Source organism: Neolamprologus multifasciatus, chromosome 5 (assembly GCF_963576455.1).
Source record: "Neolamprologus multifasciatus chromosome 5, fNeoMul1.2, whole genome shotgun sequence".
NCBI lineage: Eukaryota > Metazoa > Chordata > Actinopteri > Cichliformes > Cichlidae > Neolamprologus > Neolamprologus multifasciatus.
In genome coordinates, this window is record NC_140443.1 from 25,165,251 (window position 1) to 25,187,821 (window position 22,571).

A 22,571-nucleotide genomic window follows, 5' to 3' on the forward strand; every position below is an offset into this window, starting at 1 on the left:
AGGCCCTAAACTAATCGATCAATACTGACAAGCAGTTTCATAAAAGCCAGGCTTCATTATTTAGTGAGAAACATAACAGATAAAAGCTCAGGGGTCGATTCCAAGTGCTGGACTTGCATTTTGATCTTTTCACTGGAACTGTCAGTATGTCGTCTACAGATATGTTGATGTAAGTAATGGGGTGTCATCATTGGGATAAAAAAAAAAAAGCCAAAATAAACTGATCAGACAAAGCATACATTTTTTTGGAGTGACAAAATCAACAATCTGGCAACACTCTTAAAAAGAAGGAATGCACTGAGCTTTATATAAGGAAAACCCTTTAGAACATTTAGCCCATTGAAGAACACCTTTGAGCAGGAAGGCGTGTCATTGTCAAGAACCGAAACATTTCAACTTTTTTTTCTCAAATTATTATTTTGACTTCAATCTTAAAATTTCTTAAAATAACATTTCGACTGTAATCTCAAAATTTCAACTTTTTTTCAAAATATTATTTCGACTTTAATCTTAAAATTTTGACCGTAATCTCAAAATTTTATTTCCTCTTTAATCTTTATAATCTGTACTTCTAATAATCCTTGTAGATTGCGCGCTGTCAGAAGAGGGCGCTAATGTGACCCACGAAATCCACCGAAGAAGACTTTTCCTACAGGAAGTCGCCTTTGTGAAATTCCGTTTGTTTTCTTTTGTTTGAGCGTGTTCACGCGGATGAACTCAGGCGTTGTGTAGATAATAATAGTCCAAAATGTCGAGCGTTAGACTCCAGGGCTTTCGGAGCTTTTTGACTGAACGCTTCACCGCCGTGGCCATGGAGGTGTTTGGTGAAGTTGAAAGTATCGTTGTGGAGTGCTGTGAGGAAAACAAGCGCCTGCGGGACATTCTGCACATGGTCCTCAACCCCGAGATAAAGTTACACAGGATAGGTTTGTTGCTTTTGGATTCTTGCGTTTCCAGTTGACTGACCTGTATTAGCTACACTTGAAGAGGAATTGTTAAATTAAAGCATTACAAGCTTAATGCGACACCGTGTGTAAATACTGTAGGACGTGTGTGTGATGGTTGCGTAATTTAATGCTTTAGTTAGTTAAGACTAATACTAAAGGGCCCCCTCACATTATAAAGCAAGGCTCGCAAAATTTCAAAATCTCTGGTAGCCCTTCGGGCAGGCATTCTTCTGTTTTTGGTAGCCCGAATAAAAAAGAAAGCAATTTTTTTTTAAATGTTTTGTTTCCATTACAATATTATACATTAAAGTATAATATTGTAACGGAAACAAAAAATAATCAAAAAAATTGTTAAAATACAAATCACAACAACTGTATAAAAATTACAACCATCAACTCAAATACTTGGTTCAAATTGAAGATAAATTTCTATGAACTTGTAAGAACTGTATAGAACATGAATCTGAAATTTCCAATGAAGTCACGGGTAAGAAGTAAGTGGAACCAAGATCTAGGCCATTTGCTTTTTGATGTTTGCAAAGGCTGCTAAATTTTGCCAATGGTAGTTCACTCTTTGCAATATAGCACGCTGTTCTAAACAGCTTTTTCAGGAGTTCTTGTTGTGCTTGGTTTACTTTTAGTATGTTTTTTGCAATTGCTGTTTGTTCTGGGAAAGATACTGCACACTGGGCAATAATGCATTTCTTGCATTTCTCATGGGTCCTGATGGGATCTTTCTTAAAATTACTGATCCCAGTAACAAAGGCACTTGTTGACTCAGAAATCAAATGAAACTCACAACACACCTGGCAGAACATCATGTTATTTAGCTTGTCATATTCCAGCCACAGAAATTCTTTTGTCCATGAAACCATGGACAAAAGAAAGACTATGAGGCTTTCTTTTTGCCTCATAGTCTGATTTGTCATAATTTTTCCGTTTTGTGGTAGGCTTTTCTTTGGCTGCCCCTTCTTCACCCTGACCTGTCTTATCTGGCTGAGCAGAACTAAAATACCAGCGTAAATCCTGCTGCTTTTACACACGTACTTACATAACGGTCAGCGATTCTTTGCGCACTCAACCTCTCATATGTTTAAGCTTTCTGCGAGAGATTTCACTTGTCGCGTTTGAATAGTAAGCTAATGAGTGATAAGACGATGTCAGAGGAATTGGTGCACAAATAATCGTCACTCACCAATCAGTGCTGCTGCTCTCTACACACCGTCTGCGCGATCGCAAAGTGAAAGCAGAAAGCAAAAAGCAAGCGCAAATTCAAACGCGATTTCAATATGTCACATATTGACAGCGACTCATCGATGCCAATGACATAATTACTCAGCTACATTGGCGAAAGAATGTAAAAGCGCAGACGTATATTTTCCTTCCTATGATAGCCCGACGGGCAGGGCTGAGTTAGATTTTGGTAGCCCGACTGAAAAAATCGCTAGCCCCGGGACGTCGGGCTAGCGATTTTGCGAGCCCTGTAAAGCTGTTAAAATTAACTTCACCTCGATTGGCCTTTACCACTAAACTACTGCGGACATGTTTCATAGGTAGTAACCCATCAGTCTAACACATACAAAATGACCAGTACCAGGTAGGACCCCATTTAACCTTAACAGAACTGCTTTAATTCTTCATGGCACGGATTCAGTCAAGTGCTGGAGATATTGATCCACAAAAATACTATAGCATCACACAGTTGCTGTTGTCTGCTGCACATCCACTTTCCCCCTCCCACTGCATCTCAAAACTGTTCTGCTCAAAAAAGAAAAAAGAAAAAAAAAAAACAAAAACTGTTCTGCTCGACTGAGATGTAGTAACTTTAGAGGTGTGTTAGTAGATGTGCTAACTAAAAATAAAGACAAGATGATAGTCTATTAAATTTTAATGAAATTTGCAGATTGTTTCGGTGAAGTTTAATAAACTCCTTGCTATCTAAAATATAACAGGACACCGGAGTATATTCTCGAGCATCTCACACTTCTGATAATCAGCTGTCTGCTTGATGTTTATTCAGCGGTGTAAAAACTATAACTTTAATCTCAGCCAAACTGATTTAGTCAGAAACAAATAAAATACTGAAAAAAGCCAAAAAAAATAACATTTTTAAGTTATCTAAGTGACTTATATATCCTGTTTAACCTGAGTAGCGAAAGATGGCAGTGGGTTTGAAAACGATTTGCCGGATGTCCGGTTTTCTCACCGGCTCTAGTGAGCCTTGACCGACCCCGATTTGTATTTGGATGTTGGAACAGAAAAATACATTTTTCCAGTCTTCTGTTGTCCACTGTTGGCTAGCCTCAGTTTCCTATTATTGACTGATTAGAGTTGCATCTAGTGTGGTCTTCTGCTGCTTTAGTCCATCTGCTTCAGGGTTTGATGTCTTGTGCGCTTACAGACACTCTTCTGCATACCGACACTCTTGTGTTGAAGAACTTTTGATCAGGTGTACCTAACTGAGTGGCTGGTGATTGTGAATAACTCAATAGCAGCTGTTCTGCATGGTGACTATTGATTCTCTCTCTCTCTCCCCCCCAGCATGGTAAGAGTCTAAGGATAGTTGAGATAAACTGTTTCCATTTCTTATTTGTTCACTGACACGTCCACGTTGACATGTTAAAAGAATCTCAGGTTAAGGGGCAAGTACCATGACTCAAACTAAAGCAAAAACATATATGATTACTATGTAATGTATTCAATAATGTTTTGTTTTTTTTCTATTTCCTATGACAGATGTTAATAACTACGCTGGAGAACAGCCCTCAGAGCCTAACACCAGGGTGGACCTTGAAATATCAGAGGGCCTCACTACGATAGCTAAAGCAGGGCAAATAGAATATGACTTAAGTTGGGATCAGCGACAAGTGCTGACTGAAGCTGACAACTTCATTACACCAGTCTGTGTTAAAGAAGAGCATATTGAGTGTGACATAAGTCAACAAGCCAACAACGATTTTACATCAGACTGTTTTGAAAACGGATCAAAAGAAGAGGAAGAAGAAGACATCACTGACACAAACCAGATTCATGTGGCAGGTACCAGAGTTGAGGCTTCAGCTAATAGCTCAACTGATGAAGCAACTGAAGATGGAGAATGTACCTCAGATGAGTCAGAAGCAGATTGCCAGATTGAAGAAGGGACAAGTGAGAGCCACATATTTAAAAAAGGTTTAGAAACTTCAAACACAAAAGTAAGTTTTGGCTTCTTAAATCTAAAATAACTTTGCTGAGAATCCAAAATGCTATTCCTAACTTTCCAAGGTCCCACATACACCTTTCAGTAAACGTGCACAAAAGCAGACAATTGTCTAAATGTTTATTTTATTGGGATTTCTTTTTTCCTTTTATTTTTTGATGCTAAATAGCCAATAGTTCTGGAACTACAACCACTTCCCCCCTAAAGACAGACACTCAATAAAATAAGTAAACAAAAACAGAAATCAATGATTACAACTTATTAGATTGACAACACATCAGCAACCTGGGAGTTCCTAGGGATCTGCAGGTCTTAATGCTCAATTCCGATTTTTTGATCAAATCCAATTTTTTTGTCTGCTTGTTCACACTACATATAAAATGTGACAGTAAACGCGCTCTAGTGTGAACCTTCAAAGCGATCTGCATGCGCAAAAGAAGACGTCACACACAACATGCTCTGTTTAGACCCAGAGCAAACAATATTGTTTGACTGATGGCCCTTAATATAAAGACTTGTTTCACACTTTACGTTTCCCAATTTTGCTTTAAGTTATAAAGTTATTTTGTTATTTACATATAGCCTAATAACTACTATACTACTACTACTACTATCTGGGGGGGCGACCATGGCTGAGGGGGGTGGGAAAGCGTATCTGTAACTGGAAGGTCGCTGGTTCGATCCCTGGGATCTCTGTCCTGGTCGTTGTGTCCTTGGGCAAGACACTTTACCCTACCGCCTACTGGTGTTGGCCAGAGGGGCCGATGGCACGATATGGCAGCCTCGCTTCTGTCAGTCTGCCCCAGGGCAGCTGTGGCTACAACCGTAGCTTGCCTCCACCAGTTGTGAATGTGAGAGTGAATGAATAGTGGCATTGTAAAGCGCTTTGGGTGCCTTGAAAAGCGCTGTATAAATCCAATCCATTATTATTATTATTATTATCCTTATTGGTGTTTTACAGAGGAGCGGTGCTTCAAAGCATAGTTGCAAATTTCTGTCAGAATCTGCAGATTATACAGTACAAATAAAATGTTCACGTTTCTCCAACGCTGTCTTCCCAACAGTTTCACTAACATCTACACTGGATGGCCAGGAAGCGTTCACAATGTCTTCTTGGGCGCTTCTCCGGCGCTGATAATTGGCGTATCGGATTTGTGCTGTTCACACTGTCATACCATGATCGGATATGGGTCGCATAGGGTCAGAAAAGTCGGATTTGATGTGCTTTTGCCTGTAGTCTGAACGTAGCCATAGTCTTTCTCATCCTAACTTGTGTATTTTCAGCCACTTTTCTGTGCAGATTACTTTACGTTCTGACGTTTTTAGGCTGTTTTGCTTACACAGCATTACTAAGGCAGATGAATTTAAGTGCCATCAAAAATGCTTAAGCTTGTGTTTCTTTGAGTAGCTGATGGTTGAGGGCTGCTGTCCAATGAGATTTTGTTACTATGTAGTGAAAGCCTCTCTGTGCTTTTGCTGTTACTGCTGCACAACCCCAAAGAAGAATATTGCCACTCCAATGTTTAGCGACTGCCAAGGCATTCTTTCATCAAATGCTGCTCCTTTTATCTCGTAAACCTTTAACTCAACTTTATCTGTCCATGCCACTTGTTTACAGTATGACATGTTGCTTTGCATACCTCAGACATTGAGTTTTGCGAGAATGTGCCATGCAAATTTTACTTTTAGACTCTGTTTGCGCATCAGCGCTTTACAGTGAAATGTTGCATCACTAGCTCCCTGTCAGCTAAACCTTTCAGCGGGTCTTTTGCTTTATGGAGGCTTTACTTTGCTTGTCTGCTCAGCATTTACATCGTCTGAAAGTTTTATTGGCCATCCACATTTTGTGCTGACTTCCAGTTTCCCTTAGCTGTCATTTCTTTAGTTCACTTAGGGTAAGAGACATCTCAAATTCATGGAAATAAAAAGTGTCAGTGAATTAGCTTTTGAAGAATTGGATTTTTTTAAAAATGTTTGCATTCTTAGTAGTCTTAATGGGTTTGACTTGAAAGTAGAGCGCTACTTATTAAATAATTGTTTCAAGTGCACATGCAGCTTAACACCACCATCTGGAATTTATTGATGCATGCTTATTCAAGATATGATGTGAAATTAAGCCTGAGTAATGCTCTGAAGTCCTTACAAACATCCTTACAGCTAGTTTGAATCAGTAGTGATACAATCACTGTTGTTCCCAAAACATTTGATGATTCAGCGATCAAGTTTGTTCGATTAAATCCCATTCCTGTTCTACGGGAACTGTGAGAACCTTTCGTTTCCCATTTTAATAATTACTCCTGAATTAACTGCCATAAGTGATCTAGGATATTGACCGATGAATTGGCCTTAAGTTTCAAAAATGAACAGCCTCTATTGATGAAATGCGGGCGAGTGCATTCTGAGTTTCTGGTGCTTCAGAAGTTTTATAAATAAAAATTGTACAAGTCTGATGGTTAGTAAAAATGTGTGTAAGGAGTCTTTTGTACTGCAAAACAGCATTTGGAATTACTTTTTTGTCCAGATAAATGGTTAATCTATTCAATAACTTGATGATTCAATGACTTGATAACTTGATGCTGACTTTGCTTACAGCCATAAGTGGCACTCATTTTGAAGGTAAAGTTCAAAACACAAGTTTAGAGAAAAATTTGTCATTACACCAAAGTGCAGGGTTAGTTGGCCAATCCTTTTTCTCAAAATACATGATTCCATAATGGTGTCATCTGCAAATATGTGCAGAATATGTGCTCTTTATGCTTTTAGATGCTTTTATTTGTCTTTTGTTTGTATTTTTGTAACAATTAAAATGGACTTTTCTCTTTCTTTCCTTGGGTGAAACTCTTTGGAAGAAGCTATTGTGCCCCCTGCAGAAAACCATGCTAGAATTTCCAAGGTAAGAATGGCAAGAACCTCAATAATCACCCTCCCAACTTGCTAAAAATAATAATATTAATAATAATAATGATGATAATAATTATGTGTGTCATACAGGTTGACGCCCATGAAATTCACCACTGTTGTTCCATCTGAATGCCAGTCGTTTATTGAAAGGCTCAAAGAAGCGTACAGGGACTTTCCTGATGACCAGAAGCCTTTGATAACCAAAATGGGCCTCACAACAGATGTGGAATGGGTGGACTGTGCTTCTGGTAAAGTTCCCAAAGGTTCCCTCCTATCCTACCAGTGCCCTGTGCCATCAACTCAGGGTTATACGATAAACAGTGATGCTCCCTCTCGGCTGCCGCTTCCTCTATCTCACTATGAACTGGAATCAGTGTCTGCCATTCCTACACTTAGCGCCAAGGAGCAGGAACATGTAAATGCCATGCAGGTCACCTGGGAAGAAGCACACACTCTGGAGCAATCCACTCGTGGCTGTAGGGAGAACATAAAGAAACTGCAGAAGCTGCGCTTGACCAGCCGTTTCAGAGAGATCTGCAAACTCAAATCGGGACAAAGCAATATCGAGCATCTGATATTTAAGATTCAGAAAGGATTTTCTCTGAGCAAAGCAGCACAGATAGAGGAGGAAATAAAAAATGAAGCTTTCCAGCAATATTGTCGGCAAATGTGCGTCAACTGGTACCCCTGTGGTTTTGTCGTTCATCCGAATGCTCCGTGGCTGGGGGCGAACCCTGATGGGTTGGTATACGATTCCAATGAGACCAACAGTTTTGGACTGGTACATGCTAAATGCGTCAAGTTTCGGAGCTTCATTGATTGCGCTTTCCTGATCTGTCGCAATGGAGTCTTACAGTTGAATAAGAATCACCCGTACTATTGGCACATCCAGGGAGAGATGATGGTTACGGGCACATCATGGTGTGATCTGTTGGTGTTGTCCAGAGAAGACATGCTGGTTCAGCGTATATACCGTGACAACGTCATTATCAAGATCATGAAGAAGAAATTGGACGAGTTCTTTTTCTATTACTTCTTGCCAGCAAATGTAAAGTTGTCATCGACATCATTAAATTAGTGCTGTATGCTGTTTTTCCCCTATGGGCCAGATTAACGGCCAACATAAGATGGGTTAGTGCAGTTTTTTTCTCCACTGTATCACTGCATTACTGAAGCATGCAACACTTTCTTTAATTTTTTCACAATAAAAGCATCCTGCTGGTTTAACTCTTGAGCCGAAGAGTTCTGAACCTTTCCAGGTTCAGTATGCATGATCAATAGCTTAACTCCACTCAGGTTTTTGTCTAAAATCATTAATACACAGCAACTAAATAGGAGGCTATGGCTTCATGTGGAAAATGTTAGCATGATGTTCTCTGAACATTTGTTTTAAAGTCATCTTTTCTGCTGGCATTATTGTAAATGTAACTTTCTCATTACTTTTTATTGGAGGTTTATGTATTTGTTGAACTTCTCAATTTGTGTCATTTTAGTTTAGTTTCTTTAAAAAAATAAAATCTGCCAGACCTTACATGCAATTATTATTTGTCACGTTTCCCCTCTTATTACTGCATGATTCCACGCTGTAGTCCTGCGTACACTGATGATTATTTTATTGAACTAATCAGTTTACCAATAATTTGCACAGTTCTTTGATTACTTTTTGTACAGCATTAAACAAAGAGTTGGATTGTTTTTGAAATAAAAAGTTTAAAAAGAAAAACATATTTCTGTGTTGGTTTAAAGTTCTTTTAACTAATGTGTCAACTGCTGTTTTTGACTGTGTCAGTCCAACTGACATTACCCCTTACAAAGCTCATTCTTTGACATTTTGACCCATTTCAAGTCATCGATCTTCATCTTTGAGCTACAATAAAACTGTATCAGCTCTTCTAAAACCCTTTACCATCTTCCACTGTTTGTATAAAGGTCATTTTTTATTCTTACAGTTCTTCAGTTCTGCAGTTCTGACTCTAACTCCTGTTATCTTTCAGATTTCCAGAACTCAGGAAATCACATGATAGGGTGGGGCCAGGTTTCACAATGAGCTCAACCGAAACCCTGGCTGATTGTGACCCACACCCGTTTTCACACCTTGGCTCATGTGATTAGGTAGAGGATCATCAGGGGGTCCTTTGTCCCTCTTTGCGGGGAAACTCCCACTGGATTTAAACTCTCCACCTTTTGACCCTTAGAACGGAAGAAGCTTCTCTGATGAGAGGTGAAACGTCTTCAAGCAACTTAAAGAAGTTCAGACGCTTTTCTTTCCAAGCTCCTTAGACTACAATGACCTGGATGACTGAGAACCTTCACAGACAGCTCTTCATTATGTTTACATGTACCTTTAACTTCAACCCCAGGTCATATTTGGTATGCTTTTATAGAGTTGCACATTTTGTAAATACAATTGATATGAAGAAGCAGCAAGGTCTAGGTTGGCACACAGCTGTGTTTGTAACAGAAAGTTAAAACTTTTTCGATACCTGTTATTACCAAGCTGATCATGCAAATGAGCAACTATTTCTGGTGTAAACCTCTTAACATCCACCAGGTGGCTGGTGAACCACTTAGTGGCATGGGCACTCGAAGCACTTTATAGCCTCATTCACTCATTCACGCAAGCACTTTTTTCTATGCTCAAGCACTTTCTAGCACTGATATTCCAGTGGATGTATCGGAGAGCAACTTGGGCTTAGTACCTTGCCCAAGGATATTTTGCATGCAGACTGGAGCAGCCGGGGATCAAACCACCAACCCTCTGATTAGTAGCTGACCTGCTCTAGCTCCTGGGCTACAGCCACTGAGAGCAGGAAATATAGCAGTCCAAACATGAAGATGTGAAAGCATGGATGACATTTTTTTGTGGTCTTTTTAAAATAAAATGTATATTAAAAAAAGAAATCCCTTTTTGGGCCTGATGAAAGGACCTTGGGCGTAGGATCACTGAGCTGATCGTCTGCATAGCAGTGGAAATTAGGACTCTACAATAAATATATTGTAAATAAATATGTTTTTATATATGTAAATATACCATTGCCCTTTTGAATGTTGTTGCGCTCTTTTTCCAAAACATTAATTGTGCAGGTTTAGAACACTGCTGCAATCAATGGAGTGCTTTGTATGTAAGATAGCATTGTGTCAGAGGTGCCTGTGGTACTCTTTGAATTGATGGCAGCATAAAATTGGAGAATATTCTAAGGGGAGAATTTGTGTCCCAAAGATGAAAACATCCTTTAGAATAACAGCTCCTCACTTTGGGAACATTATTCTAGCTTGGTGACAGTTAGTATGAGTTGTTTGGAGAAAACCAAACAGCCTATCAGTACATAACTCACAGCATTATGACCATTATCTGTCTTATGGTTTTATCCCTTTGATGCAGCTTTGCAAACCTAAGCTGTTCTGCCATGTGCTTTTCTTAGAGACGAGAGGCTTTTTCCTTGTATAGCTTCTAAACAAGCCATACTTGTTCAATGTTTTTCTGATTGTACTGTCATGAACTTAAGCATTTAACATGCTAACTTCTGTAGCATCTTAGATGTAGCTCATGGTGCTTTTGCAACCATTGCATGATCTTATTTTGATGAGCAACACCTATTTATTTAGCCACTTAATTCCCATGAAAGCAATGAGAGCCTACTGAATGTTTTACAAGACAATTTAGAAAGTGACAACTTTCTTTTTCACATGACTGTATAAATGGATTATCTTGACCCAGGGATGGCATTTAGATTGAGAATATGGGAAAGACCCCATGAAGGATGGCTGAGGATGGGGAGAATTCTCCTATGAAGACGAGACAGGAGCCTTTGTACCAACACCAGCAGTTTCTATGGACAATGTGGGCATCTGTTTCAAATGCAGTACACAGATCAAATAAAAATTTAATATAACAGCCCCAAGAAGCACGTTATTTTATTCAAAACCTCCATGTAAATCATGCTGGATCATTTTCTTATTTTCTTCACTTATGATCTGCCCAGATAAAATAAAAACACATTTGTCATTCATCATCTATGAATCCAACATGCAAATTAAAAAGGGTTTTAATCCATCCAGCTGTTATTTTACACACACACACACACACACACACACACACACACACACACACACACACACACACACACACACACACAGCTCTGAGGTAGATAATTTCCTCTGTGGTCCTGTAGGGGTTGCTGAGTCCACCCACCGTGATCAGATTTCTTGATGACGTAACGCAAGGCTGTGTGTTTTTGCAGCTGGATAGGACATCCCTCATCAGAAACGCGCTGTCATGTTTCACAGTAACCACATTAACCCTTAGCCAGCAGAGCACACGCGTTTTTTTAGTCACACTGTGTCCTCGTGGACCTTTTTTCTGTCAGGTAGATATTTTTTTATTACCAGCTCTTGCCTCCTGCTGCTGCAGCTGTCGCTCTCACAGACACTCGGCTCTCCTCCAGCCCAGCCCGCGACTTCTTCTCCCCACACAGCCTGTTATTTTTTTTGTTTTATTATTAACTTTAAATTTGCAATCATGGGTATCAATAAGACGTACATGAGGATCGCCTATGCTTCGTTTGGTACGATCGTGGGCTTTTCAGCCTTTCTGGTGTGGAACTTCGTGTACAATCAGCCTTGGACTGGAGCCATGGGAGGACTGTCAGGTGAAGTAAACACTCTCTGCAGCGATACATGTGATAAGTGTGAGGAGCAGTGAATGAGAGATTTATTGGCATTTATGGGAGCGTAGAGTTAGAGATGTGTCACAGGTATAACTTCAATTTCAAGGCCAGGTCATCTAACTTTATGATACATGCGGCAACTAAATGTGTGGGTAAATATTGTAGTTTTAAAATTTGTCATTACCTGACTTTTTTTTTGTTTTTGTTAAATTTTCTGTTTGTCTTAAAGACCTTAAAATAATCAGATGCCACTTTGCTATCAATAAACTTCTACACAAGTGTCTTTTTTAAATAGAAAGTTTAAATATGTTCAAAACCCACATCCTATAAATCTAAGTAAAATAAGTCGCTCTGTGTTCATCTGAATTATGAAATAATTCTCAGAACATTTAGACAAATAACACTATCCACAGTAGAAGAGTCTTTTTCGGTGGTTTTCAGCATCATGTATTAACAAGTATAACAGCATTCCTGTTGTTTATACTTTAACCTGTTCCCTCTGATGAGCACCTACTAGATCAACCATTAGAGTCTCCGTTCTCCAATGTCAGTTTTTAAATGACATTTTTAAAACCTTTCCAATCCTGAATCACCAGTACTTTGTATTTCTGAAAACCACTTTTTTTTTCTTTCAACCTTCTCATGCAGATGTTGGTTGTACTGAATCAGTCTCTACAAATGAATGACTTACTGTGGACATTGACGGTGAATAAGGGAGCGTGATGTATAATCCAAGTATATCCGAGTATAATCTGAGTACAGATTTACACCTGGTTAAAGGACATGTCTGTGCAAACTCACAACAAAAGGAAAATATGTCAACATTGCAAAAGAAAAGCTGTTGTTTTAGAGCAGTAGCATTTCCTTTACGATTGTGCTGCTTTGAGTTCAGATTTTATCATGCAGATCTTATCATGCAGTGTGAACATATGGACAATGGACTTGACAGGGTGTTGGTCACAATTTTGTAAGTCTATAAGTTGCAATGTTAGATCCTGTTAGGTTTGCCAAAAAGATAAAAATGCTTCCGCCCGTGCACAACCGTGCAACGGTGATAAAAGAGTTGCATCTGGAAATTTGACCTTTGAAACTCTATCGAGGTTTACAGATGAGCATCTGAAACCTCTGCGCTCATCTGCTGATAGGGTGTAGTGTACTCAGTGTTAGCGGTTGCTAAATGTGCATTTTTACCTAAGATTAAACTAGTTAAAGTACAACAGTGGTGTCATCTTTTTGTGCAGTTAGTTAGTAACCATTCCTAATTACATTGGTAGTAACACATTAATCAGACTGAAAATGAAGAGCTGCATTTTCTTTGTCCATCAGGTTGGGGCGTAATTGACGAGCCTGATTTAGTCTGCGTTGAAAAAAATTGGGCTATTGATTTTAATCAAAGCTGTCATTTTATTAACACAATATCAGAAATAATCCAGCACATGAAGTAGAGTCATGGTTGTTGTTGTATGCTTGCATACTGACTGTCCATCCCAACTTTTTTTTTTTTTTTAAATATATAAAAAAAAACCTAGCACACAGTAAACAGTTAAAGGTTCATTTGCACCATACCATGTTTTTTTTTAAATACATATTGATATAATATCAAGATTTTGAATTCTTTTACCCACAAGTAAGTCTGAATCTGATACTGTGAGACCACAAACATGTTTACACGATGATGAGTCATCCCACAGGAAAGAGCAAAAGTGTATCCTGTGCATCTTCACTGATCTTCAACTAATATAAAAGTTGTTGCACTTCCTTCTGTTGCAATGACAAAAAGAGAAGTGTGATTTATTGACTCAGCATGTGGCAGCATGCTGTGTCATGATCCAACATTAATTGATCATACAAACAAAAGTTCATGACCAGTCAGATTTATTTCAATGACTGGTATATGCAGTCATGTGAAAAAGACAGTTTTCACTGTGAAAGCTAAGTACACTCTTACTTCTTCCATATGAATTAAGAGGGTAAATAGAGCACCTGATTAAATGATTCAGCAAGTGTGAGCACCTGTATAAAAGCAGATGTTTTGTTAATTTTCTAGGATCGAGCTTTCAAGTCTTTCTGGAAGTGACACCCCAGCAAATTTACAATAAGGTTAGACTCAAATTTAAAGGAGTTTCTGAACAAGTATGGCTCATTTAGAAGGGATACAAAGAGAAATCCTCTTTTCACTAAAAAGCACATGCAGATGTTTGGCTATAATGCACTGCACAAACACCTCGTACCGACTGTTGAGCATGGCAGTTGGAAGGTTGATGATTATGGTTTTTCAGCCATAGGACCTGAGCTCCTGAAGTGGCATCTTGTAGTCACTAAATCAACCATTTGCTCTGTATACCCAAGTATTCTAGAGTTAGATATGAAGGCTCATGTGTTACTTAGCTAAAAGTGGGTTATGCAGTACAACAAAGTTCCCAAGCACTCTAGCAAATCTATAACGCAATGACTGAAAGAGAAAAGAATTAAGGTGTTGCAATGGTCCAGTCAAAGTCCAGACCTCAGCTTGATTAAAATACTGTAGCAGGACCTTAAGAAAGCTGCGCATAAACAAATACCCCAAAACCTCAATGAACTCAGCAAACAAAGAAAAGTGGGCCAGAATTCCTCCCAAATAATGTTAGCGACTAATAACTTCATAATGAAAACCATTACTTTAAATTATCTCTGCTGTGGGTGGTGCTACAAGCATCTGAATCATGAGGTGTACTTAGGTTTTCACAGGCTATTTCACATGGCTGTATGTTCAGTTCAGCTGTGTGTTGTTTACTACACATTTTTAATGTTAGTGTTAATTGTCAGGGACATTCTGCATTAATGAAGGTTACCATAAATGTACCAGTGTTAGCCAAATGGCTGATGCAGAATCTGCCTCCTAGCTACTTTTTGAAAACATAAAAGTCATTAATGGATAAAGTGAGCAAAAACTAGGCAAACAGTTGATGTTAGACAGAACATACAGTTAGCTTGTATGAATTACAAATCAATCAAACAAAAAGAAAATGTAAGCATATAAGGAAAACAGCTAGGTATGATGGCTTTAAGATTACATTCAAAGTTAGAATAATGTTCCAGAAGTGAGGAGCTGTTGTTGTAAAGGATGTTTTCCTCTTTGGGACACAAATTGGTCCCTCAGAGTATTTTCCAAGGGGGGTTTAAAACATACTTGACACAAGTTTAATCTTTAATCTTTTCCCCACTGATGAACTCAAGGAAACTGAAATCAAACACCTGAGAATCAGAACTCTTATAGATACCACCAAATACAGATCCTCAGCCAGTCTCACTGTAATATTCAGACTTCCTCCTCCAATCAGACTTAGTTTTCAGCACCAGTCCTGACGTAAGGCTTAAAGGTTAGTAAAACAAGAGCTTTAGGATTAAATCTGAATCAGAGAGGAGTTGAATATGTGCACAACAACTGCAGCTCTGTTACAGTGCAACAATAAAATTAAAAAGTGTAACAATGTGGAAATGTGTTGATGCATTTACATAATATTAGAAAATGCCAAGAAGGTGGATCATATCATGTAAAACCTGTAGTACTGTGCTTTTTAAACAGACTCATGAAGCTGAAAGCTAACTTTGCTGTCTGTACCTGGTCTCTTCCCTCAGGTGTGTTGGCACTCTGGACCCTGATCACTCACATCATGTACCTGCAGGACTACTGGCGGACCTGGCTGAAAGGCCTCAGGTTTTTCATACTCATTGGGATTTTCTTCTCTCTGCTGGCACTCGCAAGCTTCGTTGTTTTCCTGGGCATTGGTACCCTATACAAAGACAGTGAGTTGTTCGGCATCACTTTCTGGTCTCACTTCATTTTTTTAATGTATATTGTTCATTACCAAACATCTCTGTGGTGTACATAATCAGACATGTTGCTATGTGAAATCATTGTTTATCATCTACTTATTTCAAATAGTTTTATTATTTGACCAAGTACTTTGCAGCCAGCATCTTTTACTTTACAGAAGAAAGGGTTCAGTTAAAAGATCACATTAATGCCCATGGTTGTAGAGTGGGACATTTAATGTGCATAGGTCCACATCTTTATCCATATAGTGTAGTAATCTACACTCTATCTATCTATCTATCTATCTATCTATCTATCTATCTATCTATCTATCTATCTATCTATCTATCTATCTATCTATCTATCTATCTATCTATCTATCTATCTATCTATCTATCTATCTATCTATCTATAGATTATTATTTGAATTAGGGGTTATTTGATTGTCAAAGCGCCCTGAGGGAGCTGTTGTCTGGATTGGTTCTATATAAATAAAATTGAATTGAATTGTGTGTCTCTGTTTTCGCAGCCTTCACTGACCCTCAGAGCTTCTTCCTGTCCTGTGTGTGGAGCGTCATGACCCTGAAATGGTCCTTCATGCTCACCCACACTGCTGAACAATACCGCACTGAGTTTGAGGACATCGGTATCCTCAGTGACTTCTGAGGGAAAGTCCTGCATCTTACAGAAGATGCACAGACTTTGCTCTCACAGTGTGGAGCTGATGGAGGAGCAAAAAAAATAAAAATAAACCAGCAGTGCTTTTTTTCTTTTCTTTATGCAGAGCATCATGACCTTGAACAGGGTCTCCACGTCACCACGTACTGGTTTATTTTTAATTCTGAGCAGGATTTTTCGCTGACTTCTAAACTTTTTTGATAAATCCAGCTCCGTTTTATACGAGCTCAGATAGATTTTATTTTCTTACTTTTTCATTCACCCCTGAAGCTACACAGTGTCCTCTTGGTAAAACATTTCTAGAATATGATCAAATTTTTAACCACATCGCAGTTAAAGAACTTGTTGCAAATTTACAGACTCTTCTGTGAAAACATTCAGTTCAGTGCTGCAGCCACTAGGGGGTATCCCTCTTCCAGATATAAATGTACAGTTCATGGGCGTTTCTTATCGTTCCATCTGTGTGATATTTCTATTTAAGGTGTTTTTGTTTTTTTTACTAGCTTACAGGTTGTACATTGAGTAATCAAATGACGAAATCGGATCACAAAGCACCAGTCCCTTGATGTACAGTGATTTAAAACTGATATACATTCACACACTGCTTTAAAAATGCGTCGAGGCCTTATTGAAGGCAGGTAAGCCTGAAATCCTTCATCATTTAGGCTTTCCTGTGAAATTCCAAATAAGCACCAATGTATTGGTACTGTATGTTTCTGAACTTTGAACCAGCATTTTTATTGTATGAGTGATTTTTTAAAATTTTATTTTATTTTTTGTCTGTGTGACAAAAAGGCGAAACGGGCATTCATTGGGCTGTGATGACACTGTTATGCACACTTAAGTAATCAAGTTACTTTGTTTCATATCATCCACGTGAAACCAGATTATGGACATTTATATTGTAAGGTGAGTCTGGAAACTCCCGTGTATGAAGTACACTTTGTGCATCCGCATGTATCATTTGACTGAATGTAGGTGTGTGTGTTTGTGCAGGAGTGTGTCTAAGAGTGCTGTTAATAAAGTCTGAAAATGTGCATGGCTGTGACCAAGAGCTCTTCCTCTTTTCTGACCAGGAATTTCTTTGTTTCTTTTGCACTTTCTGTTCCTCTAAAATTTTTAATGTCTGCTGTTCTTTAAAAAGTACAACATCCTCCCCATCAAAAAAATAAATAAAATCACAAAGCTCATAATGTGAGTATTAGAAACTATCATGGAATCAGTTTGAAAGTGTCATGCACTCCTCTTCTGACTAAGCCCGGGGCAGAAGGGTCAGTGTTTTTAGGCATTAAAATGTGATTTGCACCCTGACAGGAATGAAGCACTTCTCCACCAAGCCGAGCCACCCTTATGAAGAGAAAACATCCCCACTGCATTGCAATCGCAACAGTAAATGCAGGCAATAACCTGCACTTTGAAGTTGGGCAATTATTCCATTTATCCACATTTTTATTTTGTCCCTCAAAGGAAAGGTGGGGGCTGGGGGAGGCTGGTGCAGGGTGTTTTTTTTTTTTTTTGCTATATGATTTTGTTAAAGCAGCTGCCTGATAGAAGCACTTTGAAGTTGATGTGAAAAATATGTTAGCGAATTTTTACAGTGCTATCATTTTTTGGTGTTCTTTCGCTCATTAAGTTATTTGTTAGGAGAAAAATATCTGGCGGAAGAAAAAAAAGTGTCCCCTTAATTCCATCCTGCAGTGCTCATTAAGGAAAGAACTCCTGCTATGCTGAGGATTAAAAGAAGTGAATTTTGGCATGGCGCTTGGTTATTTACTATATTTATCAATAACTTTGATCCTGGAAAAGCCACCATGATTATTTCACTTTGTTGCTGTCCTACATCCTTCCTCTGCGTTTTACCAACATTTTTGTGGTGCTTATATCTTAATTGCATTATACTGGTTTGTTTGTAAGCCCGGAGAGTCTCGCAGCATCAAGGTAATTGCGATGTTGTGGTTAAATCACCATGGTAACGTTGTTTTTATCTGGCTGTTATAAACTTCGACATTAAGAAACTGAAAAACAATCCAGCTCACTTTCCATCAAGCGGGCTGGGGGCTTTGGAACCAAATGCACCCTATTAAGTTTATACACCAGCCTGTAAAATGTGCATGTGTGTGTTTATGTGTGTGTAGTATGTAAAGAGAGGGAGGGGTCTCTTTTTATTCAATTACAGGACTCTACCCAAATCAAGGGAGGAAGTTGTCTTGACTGGCAGTCTGGCAGAGTGTGGAGAGACTGGAAACAATAGTTTAGACATTCAAATAACCCAAATATCCTAAACATCCTGTATAATTACACACTGCAGAGCAAACACAAGATGACTGTTTAAATCTATAGCAAGCAACCGGCAAGAAGTAAAGATGTTCCTTTGCATTCAGCATACACTTACAGTCAGAATTTGAGTGTCTGACTTCAGTTATAGAACAGCAAATTTGGACCTGTTCATGTGTTCACACTGGCACATGAAAGTGAACAGTTAGAGCACATTTAGCTTTTGTAGATGTGTCAACACTCTGTTCACACTTATTATAACACAAAACTTGGTCCTCATTTTAAAATGTTTTATTGCAAAGTGAAAGTATTAGTAGATTATTGGATATTTACTTTTAATTACATTGCTTTTTCAGTTCAGTTTCCTCCACTGTTGTTATTTGGCTGCAAAATATAAGGTGACTTCACAAAGTGTGATGTATTCTTTTGTATTTCACTAACCATGTTAAAAAAAAAGTTAAAACTGCTCCCTGAGCAGTGATATGAATCCAGTTTAAGCCATATTATGCATTATGATTCTACAGCTCAAAAAAATATTGGGAAACATGTCAGATGTGGCTGATTTAAATATTTGAATTGAAAAATATGCAAACCATTGCATAATTTATTGAGAACAAGATGGCGCTGCCAGTTGGTGAAATGCAAAATTGTCAACCCTGGGAGAAAATTGGCATCAAAAATCAAAGTTACCATTTTTCAAGTGGTGCAAGAAATTATGTAGGTGCAGAAATTACTTGTTCTAGCCTTTAAATATGTGTACAGCACTGTTTCAGCTTATATATCCTCTGCTTCTGAGCATTTATTTAAAGCATTAAACCAGTGGTTTTTTAAAGTTTTGATGACTGAGTACATTTTTGGGGAAACTGAAGGGCTCACAAGAAAATTGCACATATCAAGTGTAGTCAATATTTTTACGCCTGCTCAGAGGATAGCGCTTCATATTGATCATTTGTACTGTTTTAGAGGTTTTTTTAAAAAAAAAAATTATATACCTGATTTAACATAAAATGGTAAGCAAATACAGGTGTTTGTAATGGCATTAAAGTTTCTGTTCCGTTTTAGCATGGAGCCCTAATTTATTTTAATGAGAAACACCTTTGTCTAAATACTATCTTCTATCAAACTGTGGCTCCTGTGGCTGCAACATTTCCTTAATACCAGGTGTATTTATCAGTGTTAGGAAAGTTTAGTCTGCTCTAACAGAAAGAGAAGAAACTCTCTGGTCTCATTCTGCACAGCTGTTTCATAGAATGACTTGACCTGCAGATAAATCAAATGTACAGTAGTGCATTCTTGTCCTGCTGCGCTCATAGACCACATAAAATGTTATCAAGGGCTGCGACTGCCTCCATGGACTGCACCTTGAGAACCCTGGTATTAAAATTGTTAGGGGGCAGAATGAGTGTTTAAATATATTGCTGGAAATTCACTTTTTGATACCTCATGTTACGTTGACATTTGCAATGTATGTAAAATATAAACAGCCAGGTGACTGTAGGAAAGGAAACAAAACAAAACAGGGTGGGCAAAATTTATTCCCAATGGGCCAAATGAGAAACTGGGACTGTTGTGGAGGGCCAGACTGCTGGCTCTCCACAACAGTCCCACCAATAATCTTGTTTTTGTGGCCATCCACAATAGTCCTACCAACAAGCTTATTCGCCACACCAATAGGCTTATTGGTGGGACTGTTATGGAGGGTAGCACCACTAAGCTTATTGGCGTGGCCCTTGGGACAACAGTCCCAGTTTCTCATGTGGCTCCTTGGGAAAATTAGTTGCCTAGGCTTGGCCTTTAACATAATAGAAGAAGCAGTACAACTGTAAAAGTGTTGAAGATGTATATCGTACTGGTATTGTAGTGTTCAATTTCTTGAATGAAGTAAAAGTACTTTTACTTTAGAGTGCCAGATAGAAGGTGAACGGGGATTTATAGGTTTGCTAGCTTTTCCACTGCAATTGATGAAAAGCGGAATTAATCATACAAAAATGAAGTATTTGATCTAAAAAAAGAAGCATCAGGAAGAAAAAAAAACGAAATGAAAAGAAAACATCTTGAATTGGTCGAGAACCAGATGGCCGCTTTGACATTAAGAAGTCGCTTTGGCATTTTAAGAAGGCAGTCCCAGAATGATTTCCGAGGAACTTCCGCAAAGCATGGTACAAAGCCCACAGATATTTAAGCAATATCCATAGCAATTTACTGTTTTATTTACAAACTGAAACATATGTTTCTAGACCTTGCAGCCCCCCCTCCGTCCAATCCCTTCCTTTTAACACACTGATTTACAGATGCAGGATTTCTCCCTGTTTTTCTGCTTTTCTCTTTCTATTTTTGACCTTTTTCCTCCTCATCTGTCTGTCTTCATCTACACCGACCATCACTCATCAGTCAATTGAACCGGCTGTTGACAGCATGCTAGATGGCTTACCTTTACACTCATCTATTGTTCATTGCTCCTCTGATGTGTTTGTGTGTGCGATGCTCTCTCCGCCTCTGGGACCACTGCGAGCTTGCATCTGAAACATTTTAGAGAGACACATATTTGCTGTTTTAGAGCACAAAGGGATATGCCATGGCAGAGGCTGTTTGAAGTGGCTTCACAGGGGGAACCAAAACCAGAGCGAGGGATTTGAGAAACCATAAAGAAACGTTAACGCAATGTAACTTTGGTAAGGCCATCTAATCTAATGGAAGTGGGGCCTGATTCAATGTGAAGGCAGACCCCTTTGAAGCTGGCTCTGTTGATGTTTCTAATGCAATAGCTCTGCTTCAGAAACACAACATTTCCCTCCACCTTGCAGACAGTGCTTCACTGGAACGCCCAACAGAGCTGGATGCGTGATAGTGTCTAATCCTGGATTTTCCAGGTTCACACTGCTTCCAGGAACTAGCATTTGAAGAGTGAGTTTTTAGACACTTGACCTGACAGGGATCTTTATCTGAAGAACTATCGCTCAAACTGATTCATGGTATGTGTGTATGTTTTGTTTGGGGTTTTTTTTGGTCTAAAAAGGACCATAGAAAGCCAGAAAGGTGTTTGATTGCCTTCTCATCTCATATCAAGATAATCAGACATTGTAGACTTAACGCCACAAGCTTTTGGCTTGGTGTTGAATGTACACTACATTTCACCTATGGTAAAAGGTCATTATTGTGTTTCTGTTTCACATTCAGTTGAAAAAGTGCTGTAGAAAGAGTCTCTTCCTCCCAGACAATACTTGCGGCTTGATAAGCTCATTTAAGAAGTTCACACTGAAACAGGATTTTCCAAGTGAAGTGGCCACATGGTCAGCGCTGATCTGCTGACTCACTGTCAGGCTTACTTACAAGAAAAGTGAACCTAACATGGTGAAGTTGTGTGGCTGACTCAGCAGTGAAAATGACTCTCATGTGATGGTTTTCTATATATAGAGCTTGATCACATCAGCGTCTTTCTGCCTAGCTGTCTAGAGTCAGCACTAAGTTTAAATTAAAAAACCTTTGGGGGGCGGGGGTCATGTTGACTACAGAGGCAGCTTTGATAGAAATCCAAATATCCTTATTTGTGTTTACTTCCAATAAAGTTCAAATCCAAATGTACTTGCAATGTGTTGCCCTTGTAATTCATTTTCTGATTCACAGGGAGATCACAGGACGTGCTGCTCACACATATGGAGATGATATGATGTAACAGTGAAGCAACATGTACGCACACCTACCACTTGTTTATACCTGCATGTTTAACGCATGTCTTTTTGTGTGTGAAATAAATCCCTCAACACACTTGATCAAGAAAGAGAAATATCGCTTTCACATAACACACCTTTAATTCAGTGGTTCACAAACTTATCTGCCACGTATCAGTCATTACTAAAAAACTAAACAAAACAAGCAGGCCCATTTATTTTCAGCAAACTCTCATATTTAATTAGTTTAGTTCCCTCCACCTTGCAGACAGTGCTTCACTGGAACACCTGACGGAGCTGGATGCGTGATAATGTCACTACACATTCCCACCCCTTCTTCTGTCTTGTAGCCATCATGCACTGCTTCTTTTTCTCTGGATGTGCCAGAATGAGTCCCATAAGTCTGTTTTTTCCAGCCTAACCTGTTGCTCCGCCTGCACC

At 38.8% G+C, this 22,571-nt stretch overlaps 2 protein-coding genes across 3 annotated transcripts; both read left to right on the top strand.

The window, feature by feature from the left end:
- The first annotated feature begins 626 nt into the window (after window positions 1-626).
- On the top strand, window positions 627-8,757 carry LOC146518830 (uncharacterized). 2 transcript variants are annotated; one of them, XM_085160361.1, is made up of 4 exons: window positions 627-926; window positions 3,684-4,141; window positions 6,999-7,039; window positions 7,138-8,757. In XM_085160361.1, exons 1-4 carry the CDS (start codon window positions 749-751, stop codon window positions 8,123-8,125), a joined length of 1,665 nt encoding a protein of 554 aa, XP_085016487.1. In that variant the 5' UTR covers window positions 627-748; the 3' UTR covers window positions 8,126-8,757. The 2 variants fall into 2 exon arrangements, with proteins under 2 accessions (XP_085016487.1, XP_085016486.1); XM_085160360.1 differs by having other exon boundaries at window positions 628-926; window positions 6,996-7,039; window positions 7,138-8,756.
- Window positions 8,758-11,284: 2,527 nt separating this feature from the next.
- LOC146518831 (heme transporter hrg1-B-like) lies at window positions 11,285-16,235 on the top strand. Its single transcript, XM_085160366.1, has 3 exons — window positions 11,285-11,696; window positions 15,333-15,500; window positions 16,040-16,235. The coding sequence occupies exons 1-3, from the start codon at window positions 11,567-11,569 to the stop codon at window positions 16,174-16,176; spliced, it is 435 nt and encodes a 144-aa protein (XP_085016492.1). The 5' UTR covers window positions 11,285-11,566; the 3' UTR covers window positions 16,177-16,235.
- The last annotated feature ends 6,336 nt before the right edge of the window (window positions 16,236-22,571 follow it).

Bases quoted from the DNA above. Each gene is read 5' to 3' on its own strand.
- LOC146518831 (XM_085160366.1), top strand. From the start codon at position 11,567: ATGGGTATCAATAAGACGTACATGAGGATCGCCTATGCTTCGTTTGGT. The intron at 11,697-15,332 runs GTGAAGTAAACA...CTCTTCCCTCAG, and splicing joins AGCCATGGGAGGACTGTCAG to GTGTGTTGGCACTCTGGACC. The intron at 15,501-16,039 runs GTGAGTTGTTCG...CTGTTTTCGCAG, and splicing joins TGGTACCCTATACAAAGACA to CCTTCACTGACCCTCAGAGC.
- LOC146518830 (XM_085160360.1), top strand. From the start codon at position 749: ATGTCGAGCGTTAGACTCCAGGGCTTTCGGAGCTTTTTGACTGAACGC. The intron at 4,142-6,995 runs GTAAGTTTTGGC...ACTCTTTGGAAG, and splicing joins TAGAAACTTCAAACACAAAA to AAGCTATTGTGCCCCCTGCA. The intron at 7,040-7,137 runs GTAAGAATGGCA...TGTGTCATACAG, and splicing joins ACCATGCTAGAATTTCCAAG to GTTGACGCCCATGAAATTCA.